This window comes from Rhagoletis zephyria, unplaced genomic scaffold (genome assembly GCF_001687245.7).
Source record: "Rhagoletis zephyria isolate East Lansing unplaced genomic scaffold, Rhagoletis_zephyria_1.1 Rzeph_scaffold_00040, whole genome shotgun sequence".
NCBI classification, from domain to species: domain Eukaryota; kingdom Metazoa; phylum Arthropoda; class Insecta; order Diptera; family Tephritidae; genus Rhagoletis; species Rhagoletis zephyria.
This window is the reverse complement of record NW_016157124.1, coordinates 700456-712202: the sequence shown is the minus strand read 5'-3', so window position 1 is coordinate 712202 and position 11747 is coordinate 700456. Positions and strand designations below refer to the sequence as shown.

The following is an 11747-nucleotide window of genomic DNA, read 5'->3' as shown; positions in this document are numbered from 1 at the left end:
TTCAAAGGTGGCAACCATTAATTTTACTCAACTGTCAACTGATGACTTAAGCACGCACGAAAAACCAAGCAGGCTAGCAGCTCTTTACAGACACGGCACTTAAGAGCCATTGGCCTAGATTTGCTGGCGGAGGTACATACAGTGGCAAACGAAAGTATTGGCACAGTGAATTTTTCGCAATACACGCAAAGTTTTTTTCCCATTTTTTTAATAATTTTTTTTAAATGTAGTTTTTATAAAAAAAACAAATTTTTATTAAAAAATTAAAACAAAAAAAAATGGAACAAAAAACTTTGAGTTTACTTTTGTTCGTTACTATACTTACATTGTGGTTTTGTGAGCAATACAGTCACTTCTGTAGCCTTGATGTAGGCATTTTATATTGGCACTTTTCTGTGGTCAACAAAAAAAAAAAGAGTTGCCGCATTCGAATAGGTGGAGATGGATATGAGGATAAGAACAATTGTGCTTAAGTGCGTATACTTAGGCTTATAATATAGCATTCAACATTAGACAGTCCGTTAGTGCTGTCTCTATAGCCTGCTGCCGCTAACCACTGACAGGTGGGTGTTTGTGGTTTCCAACTGACTTTGGTTGGCAGGGTTAAAGGTAAACAATACAGGCGGTAAACGTTGAAGTGGATGAGTTGCGTACGTTCATACTAAGCGCATTATTATTGACTTTTGTGTGCATATGTACGTACATACAAAATATGTACACATAAAGTTGTAATTGGCTTGTCAGTGATAATACCCCTACCTCCGTCGCAGCAAGCGATTAAGCTTAAGCGCTGCCACCAGTGATAAGCTGAAAAGCAATAAGTCCATAATTGGTATACGATTATTTTACACCTTTGTATGCGAGCAAATGTTTTTGATAGAGAATACAATTTAGATATCTCCCAAAGTTTATTATCTCTGCATTTCTCTGCATCTGTCTGATATTCTAAATTTGAACACACAAGTTTCCAGCCGAAGACTAGTAGGAAGACGAAATCCGAAATGAGTTCGATTACGACGACGACGATGAATACTAAGAGGAATACGAAGAAAACCGCGAGTACTAAGATCATTACGAATATGAATACTAATAGGAATACGAAGAAGAGGGCGAATAAGAATATGGTTGCAGGAAAAAAGGATATTAAAAGGAAGACGACTGCGAAGATGAATGCGAAAAAGAATACGACGAGGGATACGAAGACTATAAAGAATATGAAGAAGAGGACGAATACGGAGAGGAATACAAAGCCTAATATGAAGGAGAATAAAAAATTAATACGAAAAAAAAATATGAAGAAAAGTACTAATATGAAGCTTAATATGGACGCATTCCGAAAACGAATTCGAAGAAAAGGACTAAAACCAAGACAAAGGTGAATACAAAAAATCTTCGGGGCCCTTAAAAAAACTACAAAAAACGGCCGAATTTTGGCTGAAACTTGTACTCCTTGTATTTATATATTTCTAATTATGTATGCAGTATGTATGGGTAAAAGCTAATTCGAAAAAAAGCAATTTCGCCTAACCCTAAAATAGTTTTATGAAAAACTATTGAGCAATTTTCCAAAGTAAATCTATTTCCCAACATTTTGTCGCGAGATATTTTAACTATAAAAGCGAAAAGGCCATAATAATTCTGTCATTTATCAAAATTTCTACTAAACAGCGCCGCTAAAAATTAACTCATTAGCAAGCTGTGGAAAAAATACAAATAAGCGTTTGGCCAAAGGAGATGAAACCATTACACGCAGCAGCTTGCCGCAGTTAGCGTACGGCCGACCATCATTAATTAGCCTTAGCTGCTTCATTTGCCAAACGCTAAATCCCTGGAAAATTAGCAACGCCAAAGAAAATGGAATAGCCAACGTAAAGCTAACTTACCAAAAAATAAGCCAAAGTAATAAAGAATCGCAAAAATATTAGAAGAGAAAAAAACGCAAAAGGGAAAAATCCTTTAACTAACTTTGCGTGTCTAACCGTTAAAAAAATAAAACTTCATTAGTGTTAAAGCGCCAAATGTGATACATCGCAGGCCTACGCACCTACTAGCCGAGCCGAGCACATAGTCTCAATGGAGGGCTCTAAGCTGGGCAAATCAAAAGGGGGTGCCGAAAAGACAAAGTGAAAGCACAAGAAAATGGCAATGGGAAAATTTAAAAGTAGCCAGGTAAAAAATTTGGCTCGAAATATGGGATTGGAAGCAAGAACATCTTTGGAAATAAAAGGATGTTAAATGTTGCAGAAAAGTAAAAACTATTTTAAAAGCAATGTCCCCAAAAGAATGACCTGTCTGGCACACCTGGGAAACCAACAGCAGTGCGATCGAAAAGCCCACACATCGTTGCCTTAATATAGAAAGGCCCTATCTCACATCGTCGCTGAAATGCACAAAGCCGTAACTAACTAAAATCTTTTATTGCATAAAACGATTTGGGGCCACATAATGCGATCAAATGCATCATAATCAATTAAAACGTAAATTTTCGATTTTTAGTTAGTTACGGCTTTTTGTATATCAGCGACGATGGCAGATAGGGCCTTTCTATATTAAGGTAGCGACATGTTCTTTACATATGTATGTATGTAAGTATGTACATGTGTGTAACCACCATAAATATTTCTACGATGGAGCGTCATTACTAAAATCTTCGCCAAGCAGTCTGACACTTTTTATAATTTTTCTACAACGTTCCCTTTCACTTTGCTTTAATATGGCAGTTGCCATTGCAGACTTGCCCAGCATTTCTGCGCAAATTAATAAAGACAAAAAATTAATGAGAAATGTCCTAATACACAAAGCCGAAAGCTGGCAGCCAAGGGATGCTGGGTGCATTAGTGGAGGTGAAAAATGGAAGGGTTGATTACTGTAACGGTGAAGGTAAGGTTGGCAAGTTAACTTTTCACTGAAAGTTAAATTGAGGTTAAGGAGGATACTATACTTAAATGAAGCTTAGCACAGAAGAGTGTCCCTAAATGGCTGGTGGCTAGAGCAGGATGTGATATAAGCCGGACACATAGATAATAAAGACATGCCCGCACATAATTCTCGAATATCCTCTTTGTCGCTATTCTGTGAGTGTTAGTTTTTAGTTCACGCTTTCCAAATCACTGTATCAAACAAGTTAAGCAAAATCTCATTTGTCAACGGCTTAAGTCGCATGCTTGCGTAATTACGTACTAGGGTGATGGTATCGGTTTTTCCATACCGATTTTTATATATATAGGCGGTTGTTTTGAAATCTTGATATTTTGAATAAATAAAGCGATTTTTTTTCGAACAAACCGGTTTTTTTATTTCATACAAAATTGGAGCTCTCAATCAAAGTTTTGAGTTTTCCGACATTTTCAAGTCCTTTTACAGCTTATGGAAAACCCCTAAATTGTTTTAAAATTATATCTCAGGATATTTGGGGATAAACATTATGTATGTATATCCAATTTGATTCCAATAAATGAATGTTTAACGCTTAAATGTTTTCTACTTGTTTGGCTGAGCTTCTCCTTTTTTATTTAGAATGTCCCTTTTTTTCCTTTCAATATGTATTTGAAATGTTGTGTGTAAACGTTCATTAGTCAGGACTACAGCAGCAGAAAATGTTCAACAACAAAGTTGGCAAATAAAATGGTGCTGTGGCAGCATAATATTATGTTTTAAGTAAAATTGGAAAATTAATATACGAAACGTTTTAAGCACTCAAATACATTGCCTGGTTTTTAAACCAGAATATGTAGTACTCATAAATAACTTATGCAGGCTTATCAAAAGTAATTTGTTTTGTTTTTTTCGCACATTCATTTAAATTCACATAAAATTATTTCGTACACAAGTTTATAATTTAGTTTTGGTAAATTGATTAAAATGTTTACAACTTGCAATTAATTGTGGCACAAATAAACATGCTGTGGCATATAAATCACTGCAGTCGATTTAATTAATGAAGCATGCCAACGGCTTTCTAGTTAGCCTTTGCATTGGCATGAGTACGTGCGTGTAGAGCTGTGATAAAAAGCAATCGCAAAATTACAAGCAAAATTCAAAAATAAACTACAACCAAGCAGTGATTGTTGCAACATTCCAACAACAACGCTACCCAGCCCTCTCAGGCACATCGAAATTGGTAAGCAATTAAAAGTCATTGACAATTGGCCATATAAACTATAAAAACATTAAAAAAAATTTGCAAGCCAAGTGATGTGGTAGGCAGTGATTGCCAGAAGCCTTACGTTGTCTACATATGTATGTATGTATGCAAATGTGTGTGTGTAATTGAGTGACGAATGGATTGCAACTCATTATAATTCTTGTAGAAGCAGTGGACATGACAATAAAAAACAAAAAAACATTAAAAAAATTAACAATATGCAGATAAATAACTTCAACCAAATAAAATCGAAAAAATTAATTAAGAAAAGCGCGTTTTCTTTAATTCAACGCGAAACAGAAGCCCTGTTATGGATTTACACTTTTAAAGTCAGACATCGCATGGTCAGAGCGGACCACATTCAATACCCTTAGAGGAATGCTAAGCAGGCTTTGGAGGCTGGCAAGCATATTTAAGGCAGAAAGCATGCGAACTTCCACTACTGTGGCTCAGTGTTGCCAGAAAATTTTTGTTAAAAATCTTCCAAGTGATAATAAATTCTTAAAAAAACTATTGAAAGGTTACTGAAACTGAAAACGAATTATTTGGTCTCTAGAAATATATTTACTGAATATTTTGTAACAAGAAAACTTAATTTTTTCATTTTATTTGAAAAATATATAAATATTTTATTTAAAAAAAAATACCAGGTCTATTAATTCATAACAGTTTTACTTGACTTTACTTACCCAAATTACTTAACTTTTTGTTTTAAAAATATCGTTCCATAATATTTACCTTGAGGAAATTCACAATGCCGAGTTTTGGGTGCGAATTTTGTTATGCAATATCAAGTCAAAAGCATATTTAAAAAAAAAACAGCGCATGTGCAGCATTAAATTGATGACGAACAAGAAACATTTTGTTGCCAACTATCAACAACGTCTTCAAGTGCTGCCAGATATCTTCAGTGTGAAGATGTTTTGTATGGAAAATTTCTCCATGTGAAAATTTTTCTATTTATTTATGAAAATATCTTCGTTTTAAAGATAAATCTTCACCTCTGGCAACACTGCTGTGGCTACCAAACATATTCAAAGAGATTACCTCAAATACAAAAAAAAAATTATTTGCTTCACCACCATGTAGATATATTTCCCCCCTTTCCGTCAGTGTCAGTGGCGTTAGCAACTTTTGCCGCGGCGCTGACAATATAGAAAACAAGTTAACATGAAATCATTGAATTTATCAAAAAGTTTCGGTTGATACTGACGGAAGAGAAAGAGTTTTCATAGTAGTAGCTTTTTATTTTCCCACTGTGCAATAAGAATTTTGAAAGTCCTGAATTTCTGAGCGCCTTGTCTAATAAAATTACAAAAATTTTGTCAAATGGTCACTCAGTTTATAATTGTCTATCGGCCTTCGACAACAGTGAACTCAAAGGGCGTACAAGCTTTAAGTTCAGTGGTCCAAAGTAATTCGCCAACCGGCATACCAGAGCAGTCAGCCGTGTGCCGTCAATGACATATGCCAACTTGCGGCAAATCCATTAGCGCATGCGCAGCCGCGGGCATGAAAAGTATTCGTATGTAAAGTGAAAAATAAATATTGCAAACCAAAATAAAAGAGTAGAAATTTAAAAAAAAAGCACATACAGGCGCCACAACCAGTTAACCAGTTCACAATTTAGCATTTTTCAACACAACTTTACATACGCTTGTATATATGTATGCAGTGTCATTCATGCGCAACAATGCGCTTGGGGCCACCTTTTGGTCGCACTGTGGTGGCTCACGTTTTACTTATTTCCCCGTTCATAGTTGGTCGCTCACTTGTCTTCACTATCTACTGGGCTGGCGCTAAAACGCTTGTACACTGTCACAGCACATTTGAATTATGAACTCATTATGTGGCACGTTAAGTTGCAACTTGCAATATTTTGTTGTGATTTTAAGTTTTGCTTTTTTTTTAGTTTATACATATAACCGCGAAGGCCATTGATGCTGACAGCTATTTGAACAAGGCGCAATCAGCATGCTGCTGCACACATGCAACAGCAGGCGACATTTAGTAACTAAATGTACGAGCAACGGTGATTCAGAAAAACGAAAAAAATTCATCTATTCATATATGTATGAGCCGTTTATTTTGAAAGTGGCATAAGTCTAGTCCTGTCATTTGATTCCAGTGATCATTTCCTACATACCTGTACCGTTCAAAAAATCACATATGCCACTTCAATAATAAACGGCTCATCTCGTCTTTCTTTTGATATGTTTATATTAATTTTTTGCTATTTGCAAATGTAATTGCGCATGTAAACATAAATAAATGCAGTTATAGCGTAGCAACAAAACACCATGCAACCGTGCCGTGCAATTGCTGCTTGCTATTTGCAACAAATGCCCATGTACACAACAGTAGTTGCACCACACCATTTCGGTGTATTCGACTGACTACGAGAGCTTGACCATTTACATACATTCGATTCGGTAAAAAAAAAAAAAAAAAAAAGCTTAAAATTGACAGAAATGGTGAAAATCGCCGCGCGACATGTGGCATGCAAGCATGCAAAATGGGGCACATGAAAATGCACTCAATGTCGTGTGAGCAAAAAACTGCTTTAGAAATAAAAAAAAATTAAATACATAAATGGCAGTTCAAAAGCAACGGTGCAACGCTACTGCGGTAGATATTAAATATAGCAACAACAAGAACTGCACATGAAACTGCGTTTCTTCGAAGTCTAGCTGACCGGCTGGCTGGCTATCTGTCCATTCACGTGCTCGCTGGGCTACCACCAGTGAGCGCATGTGGCTCAGAGGCTCAACCGCACTGGCCGCACAATGCCCGTAGGCGGTTTTTGCTGACATGCGCGTATCGCTCTATTTCTGTTTGTGTGTTTGTCATTGTGCATTCATGCATCCAACAGACAAAGTGCACATTTGGGGCATGTGGCCCGGCGCGCATCTAGCGACGGCGCTGAGTAGTTGTTGACTTTTGCACGCGGGTAAAGAGTTGTACGAAAGGCAAGGTAGGCTGTAGGCAGAGGCTGTGTTTTGGACATTTTTCCGTTTGTTTTGCAACGCGTTTGGTTTTTTGAGGCCATTGTTAATGATTAGCTTTTTACACTTATATAATCAAATATAGATACATATGTACAAATATGCACATTAAAACATATTTAAAAGTTTTTTTTTCTGGTTGTCTTGTCTTAAACACAGTTCGTAAAAATCAAATTAATTCGATATCAAGTGCAGATGCGGTTTGATAGTTGAAAAAATTAAATTCTCAAATTCATTTAATTTTAATCCTTTCAATACAAAAATCAACCGTTGAATCTAAACATCTTAAAATTTTTATACCCACCAGTATTGGGAAGCCGATTTCAAAAATACAAAAACAAATATTTATACAACTGTCGGCCTTACGATTATTTAACGTTCATTATTTCGAACAGTGATACCGTAGGTTGGTAAAACGGGAAACATCATATTTGGTAATCAAAACTTTGAATATCACTTAACATTTTTTTCGAATCTCAATTCCACCGAAAAACAGTCAATTTTTTCCAATATATTACACTGTTAGCTATAAACTTTGGGAATACTTTTCATTTTTGTGACAAAATGAAAAGAAGAATGATATAATTTTCTCAAAACAACTTTTCTTTTAACAACAAAGGCTTGTACTGAACGGATTAATTATCTGCATATATATCTACACACTAGGCCGGGTCGATTTGTGGGGAGGCAAAAAAATCGCCCATTGCTCTGTGAAAATCATATTCTAGGGATCAAAATAAGAAACTTTGCCGAAGGAACCATACCTCTAAAACGAATTCTGATGTCCCCCAATTTGGGTCGAACTTTTGGGTAGGGGCAAATTTTGAAAAATCCCACTTTGACCCATTTAGAGTGCTCCAATCGAGTCCAAATGTATGACCGACCCCCACTAACTTTGGAGGCCCGACCCATCGATGCCAGTGGCACACCCCCTGGAACCCCCCTGGGGGTTCACCATACAAACATTTCAAAAAATCGCCGGTTTTGCACTTTACATGAAAAAATCAGCGAAATGCCTATGTTTTTTCTTTTTGGAGTTTATTTTTCTCTTTAGAAATTTATTTAGTCAGAACATATGTAAATGAAAAAATGAATTTAACTTAGTAATAGAAAAGAAATTAAAAAAAATTATTAGAAATTAGGGTTTTTACAACCCTTTTAAAACCAAGGCATCACTGTGATGCATTTGCATGTCGTAAACATAGTTGTGTGGGTTTTTTATTCAACCGTTTTAAAAAATGAAGGTATCACTGTGACACAATTGCAAATCGGAAAATTGCTTGTGTGCGTTTTTTAAGACACAGCTGCATGTCGTAAACTTACTTGTGTAGTTTTTTTATAGCACCTACTTAAGAAATGAAGGTTGTTTTTACAACCTTTTTTGTGGGTATTTTAAGGCACCTTCTTAAGAAATGCGCGTTTTTTGCAACCATTTTAACAATTAAGGTATCACTGGAATGCACCGCAACCCTTTTAAACAATGAAGGTATCACTGTGACACAATTGCAGATCGTAAAATTGCTTGTGTTGTTTTTTTTAAGCCACCACAAGACACAGCAGGTAGAATTGAAATTACCATTTCATTCTTATTACCTCGTCTCGTAGACCATATATAACGCAACAGTTTTTGTGAATGCATTAAGTCGTTGTGAAGAACTCAAAGTGTGAAGTGCTAATTTCAGATAAAAAATTATTTCAAAAAAAATAATAAGTGAAGTGACCATTCCAAATCAAAAAGTTTACAATGAATCCACCATCCTCTACACCGCAAGATGAAGCAACTACATCAACAACTATCGAAAACCCAATGAGTCATATACCCAAGCATGATGTTACTGTTTTTGGTGTGTCTACTGATTTAACTGATCTTAATTTACCAACCCATCTGGATATCTTGAGATATTATTTTTACTTAAGCGAACGTGCTAAAACAGAACAAAAAAAGTTTTCCCATAAATCATTCACTATTCAAGTACAAGATAAGTTGATTGGAATTTGGGAAAAACTTGGTATGGAAATAATGCTGAAAAAAGTGTATTTAATAAATTGAATAAATTGCTTGACAAGTATCAAGAGCAAATCAAGAGAAGAAACAACACCCAACAATTTACAGAGTATGTAAAATCTCTGGAAACAATTTTTTACATTGGAACATGTAAATGCGATTTGAAGGCAGCTCCATGTGCATGCGGCTGGGTTCCCGAACGCCTCAAAGAGTTCATGCACGATCAACATAATCAGAGAAGACTAACAATGGATGCATTTGTGATGGAAACTGAAGAGCAAGGAGCAACGTCTATGTCATCAATGCCAACATACCAAGATCCCGATGATTCAACATACGCACCGCCACCGGTTCAAGAAGATATGGATAGAAGCACAAGTTCACAATACACAGAGAGATACGATTGTTTTAACTTTGCCTTGGTATGTGACAGATTTGGTGTGCCTGACAGAGTAGCATCAGCATTGGGAACCGCTCTTTTGCAAGATTTTAAAATTAAAGATAAGCATGGGAAACCTCTCATCATGGATAAATCGAAAGTTCGCAGAGAAAAAGAGAAATGCAGACAAGAAGTGCTTCGCAAACGGTTAGATGATACCAATTTGTTAGCGTTTTCATTCGATGGCAGAAAAGATGATACTTTAACGATAGATAAAATTGATGAGAAGTATCATACTAGGATGGTAAAAGAACCTCATCTTGTTATTTTGAGAGAACCCAATTCTGAATTGATTGGTTACGTAAGACTGGAACATGAAACCGCTGAATACAAAACAACCAAATTAAATGGTTTTTTCAACGATAAAAATATATCACTGGATGCATTAATTGGAATATGCACTGACGGTGAGCCAACAAACACTGGCCCACACGGTGGAATTATACGACGATTCGAATTGCTGTTAAAAAGACCATTGCATTGGTTCGTTTGCCTTCTACACTTCAACGAACTTCCGTTTCGGCATTTGTTTGAAGCTTTGGATAAATCAACCAGCACTGGACCAAGATCGGCAACCGGAAAACTGAGCCGTCAAATCGAAACTTGTGAAACTCTTCCGGTAAGTTATTGCTATCACTCATTTATTATAATTGTCAACCATTTTTAATTATTTTATTATTATATATTTTCAGGTGGTGGACGGCTTCCAGAAAATTGAGTTGCAAAATATGCCCCCTGCTCCAGAAAAAATTGAATTTTCCACCGATTCGAAGTACTTATACGACATGGCCCATGCAATTTCTAGCGGCGTGGTTCCGGTGGATCTGGCTAACATCAAACCAGGGAAAATTGTACATTCTCGGTGGCTCACCAAGGCCGCTAGATTATTGCGATTATATGTGACAACGGAAAATCCAGATGCAAATTTAAGAATTCTGGTTGAATTTATAATTAAATGTTATGTGCCAATGTACTTCAATATCAAGTATTACAGCTCTGTCGTGTACGGCAGTGCATTATTTTTCAAGTTCATTGGTTGGTCACGATTTCTAGAACCTCGTTTACGCAAAATTGTCAATCAAGTAATTAAAGATAATTCATATTATGCGCATTCGGAAAATATCTTGTTATCAATGTTGTTTGATGATAGCAAAGAAAAGCGCGACTGTGCCATCAAGAAAATTCTACGCTATCGAACCGATGTTGACGAGCCAATGGAACTTAGAGTTTATAAAAAACCAGATATAAACTTTAATTGCACAAGTTATACGGAAATGATCAATTTGAATGATATAAATATCGTATTTGAACCACCATTCACGCGAAGCATTCCGTACGATACATTGAAAGAATATTTAAATCAAGATGATCCACCGTTTAATGATCCAAAAATTCCATCACACATACAAGGAACGGAACGACATGTTCAATTGCTAGCTAGCGTTTCCAAACGGGTTATACCGGAAAATGTAGAGGCTGTTATGGCGACGACATTAGAGAGCCGTGCGAAATTGCCCAGACTTGAAAGTAAAAAAGACTTCAAACAATAATTTTTTTTAGTTTCTTTTCTATAACTCACTTAAATTAATTTTTTCATTTACATATGTTCTGACTAAATAAATTTCTTAACAGAAAAAATAGATATTTTTATAAATAAATAATAAATATTATTATAAATAAATAAATAAAAATAAAGAAAAAACATAGCCATTTAGCTGATTTTTTCATGTAAAGGCCAAAAATGGTAATTTTTTGAAATGATTGTATGGGGAACCCCCCAGGGGAGTTCCAGGGGGTGTGCCACTGGCATGGGTGGATCGGCCGTCCAAAGTTAGTGGGGGTCGGTCATACATTTGGACTCGATTGGAGCACTCTAAATGGGTCAAAGTGGGATTTTTCAAAATTTGCCCCTACCCAAAAGTTCGACCCAAATTGGGGGACATCAGAATTCGTTTTAGAGGTATGGTTCCTTCGGCAAAGTTTCATATTTTGATCCCTAGAATACGATTTTCACAGAGCAATGAGCGATTTTTAAATCGACCCGCCCTACTACACACATATGTTAGTAGGTATGTTAGTATTTCCTCAATTCATTTTTTACAACCATTAAGTGACTCCAAAATTAATTAATTCCAGTTTTATGCTTTTACAATT

The 11747-nt window shown here is 35.9% G+C and overlaps 1 protein-coding gene across 1 annotated transcript; it reads left to right on the top strand.

Annotated features, from left to right (window-relative positions):
• Positions 1–9320: 9320 nt before the first annotated feature.
• LOC108366687 (uncharacterized) lies at positions 9321–11189 on the top strand. Its single transcript, XM_017621155.1, has 2 exons — positions 9321–10212; positions 10286–11189. The coding sequence occupies exons 1-2, from the start codon at positions 9370–9372 to the stop codon at positions 11141–11143; spliced, it is 1701 nt and encodes a 566-aa protein (XP_017476644.1). The 5' UTR covers positions 9321–9369; the 3' UTR covers positions 11144–11189.
• Positions 11190–11747: the final 558 nt, after the last annotated feature.